The sequence below is a fragment of the Dama dama genome, chromosome 9 (assembly GCF_033118175.1).
Source record: "Dama dama isolate Ldn47 chromosome 9, ASM3311817v1, whole genome shotgun sequence".
NCBI lineage: Eukaryota > Metazoa > Chordata > Mammalia > Artiodactyla > Cervidae > Dama > Dama dama.
This window is the reverse complement of record NC_083689.1, coordinates 11,477,875-11,480,513: the sequence shown is the minus strand read 5'-3', so window position 1 is coordinate 11,480,513 and position 2,639 is coordinate 11,477,875. Positions and strand designations below refer to the sequence as shown.

General features: G+C 48.3%; 1 protein-coding gene across 1 annotated transcript; it reads left to right on the top strand.

The window, feature by feature from the left end:
- The first annotated feature begins 1,448 nt into the window (after positions 1–1,448).
- LOC133061561 (olfactory receptor 2Z1-like) lies at positions 1,449–2,414 on the top strand. Its single transcript, XM_061149535.1, has one exon. It carries the CDS (start codon positions 1,449–1,451, stop codon positions 2,412–2,414), a length of 966 nt encoding a protein of 321 aa, XP_061005518.1.
- Positions 2,415–2,639: the final 225 nt, after the last annotated feature.

Genomic DNA, 2,639 nt, shown 5'->3' with positions numbered 1-2,639 from the left:
GATGAAAGATATTGAAGGTGACGTGAAGTGAAAGTCACTCAGTTGTGTCTGACTCTTTGCAACCCCGCGGACATGGAATTCTCCAGGCAAGAATACTGGATTGGGTAGCCTTTCCCTTCTCCAGGGGATCTTCACAACCCAGGGATTGAACCCAGGTCTCCCACATTGCAGGTGGATTCTTTACCGGCAGAGCCACAAGGGAAGCCCCAAAATACTGAAGTGGGTAGCCTTTCCTTTCTCTAGTGGATCTTCCTGACTCAGGAATCTAACTGAGGTCTTCTACATTGCAGGCAGATTCTTTACCAGCTGAGCTATCAGGGAAATCCTGATATTTAAGGTAAGTGTTGTCGATTATTTGGGCACCAGAGGGTCTTGAGTAGATAGTCACCCAACACTGACTCCTCCTGGTCTCTAAGTAGCCCGCTCCCTTTGGACATCTGGGGAAGCAGACCTCTACTGGATCAAACCCTCTTGGTCTTCACAGGATGGCTTCTCTATACTTCTGTATACACTTCTGTGTACTTCCTCATTGTTGATGGTGATGGTTGCCATCATCACTTTGACAGAAGTTCTCAGTGTTGATGATGATGTGTGTGAACAGTATTCTGGGACAGTACGAGTTCCTGAGCAGTGATGATGAAGGTAAGAAGGTCAAGGATAAGCATTCTTAGCTGGGGGCGATCCCTCCTGATCCTTCAATCATCTCCCTGTTCCGCTGCATTCATTTGGCAAGGTTTTGCTGAGTGGTTAGTGCACACATTGAGCATAATGTCCTCCATTCTTACCCTTTGAATTCAAGCCTCAGAAAGATGACTGATATTGTGGACAACTTGTCACCCACAACCCTAGACCACTGGGTTCCAAACTTTGTCATTCATTCATTCATTCCCTTACAGGGTAGACTTCTTAGGTTAATATCCTAAATGCCATCCCACACTGGCTCTTCCCAGACTTTGGCCCCTTCATTCTCTCATCCAGGAATTTGGCAATGAGCCTTTCCTCACTGCTTTTGGACACAACTTCATTATCTTCTATCATCTTTGGCAAGATCTCCCTACTTCATATGCTAGTCTCTTCAGAATCCCATCTCTGCTTTGACACCAGGGCATTTGGGATGGAGTGTGTTCCAATATTCCACTGCTGCTGTCTTGCACTCTCTCGCATGGGTACAGAGGGTTTAACTGCAAGTCTTGGTGGGTAGTGCTCTCCTGGAAGGTGAAGGCAAGACTTTTACACAGAAATGGTAAAATTGGGGTTTTATTTTGCTGTTCCCCATCTCCCATAATGAATCAATCATGGTGGGGTTTTTTTTTTCCTACTGAGACTAAATATGCTCATCAGTCCTTCTTAAGAGATTCCAGGCAGTCATTATTAAACAATTACAGTTGTCATATAAGATGAAATTTTCTCCACTGAGACTCCTTGCAAATACCCTGTTCTTCCTGCAGATGAGCGACGCCTCTCAGAGGGTGAGGGAAACAAATCAGTCAGTGACCTCGGACTTCACTCTCACGGGCCTTTTCAACCACTCGGGGCCACATCTGGCCTTGTTCTCCCTGGTGGCTGCCATATTCACGATGGGCCTTCTAGGCAATGCAGTCCTGATCTTCCTGATCCACACAGATGCCAGGCTCCACAAGCCCATGTACTTTCTTCTCAGCCAGCTCTCCTTGTTGGATGTTGGCTTTCCACTGGTCACCATTCCCAAGATGGCAGCTGACTTCCTACAGGAAGAAGGCGCCATCTCCTTTGGAGGTTGTGCAGCTCAGATGTTCTTCTTGATGCTTATAGGTGTCTCTGAAGGCGTCTTGCTATCCCTCATGTCTTATGACCGCTACATTGCCGTGTGCCACCCCTTGCATTATCCTGTGCTCATGAGACGTCAGGTCTGCCTGCTCATGGTGGGCACCTCCTGGTTGTCAGGTGTGCTTGTAGCCTCCATCCAGACCTCCATCACCCTGCACTTCCCCTACTGTGCCTCACACACTGTGGACCACTTCTTCTGTGAGCTGCCTGCCCTACTCAAGCTCTCCTGTGCAGACACCTCTGCCTATGAGTTGGCGCTGTCCGTCTCTGGGGTGCTGATCTTGCTGCTACCTCTGTCACTCGTCGCCACCTCCTACAGCCATGTGTTGGGGGCTGTTCTCCACATGCACTCAGCTGAGGCCCGACACAAGGCCTTCACCACCTGCTCCTCGCACATCACTGTGGTGGGGCTCTTTTATGGGGCAGCAGTGTTCATGTACATGGTACCAGGCACCTACCACACCCCACAGCAGGACAACGTGGTCTCCCTCTTCTACAGTCTCATCACGCCCACGCTCAACCCCCTAATCTATAGCCTGAGGAACCGAGAAGTTCAAATGGCTTTGGTCAAGATCCTTTTCAGAACTGGCTTCAGATCAAAGAGATGACCTCCTGAGGGATGCCCGTTTGTCCCAGGGACCCTGCCTTACAGTTGAGACCCATCTTTAGTTTGCAGTCCATGTGGTTCAAGACATATTCTGACCAGCTCCCTCCTTCCTCCAAGACTTGCTTTTTCTCTTGTGGATTTAATGATCCCAATTATTTAAACAAGAGGAGGGATTTGTTTGTTTGTTTGTCTTAAACCAAAGAAAAATTTTACTACAAAACTGTCA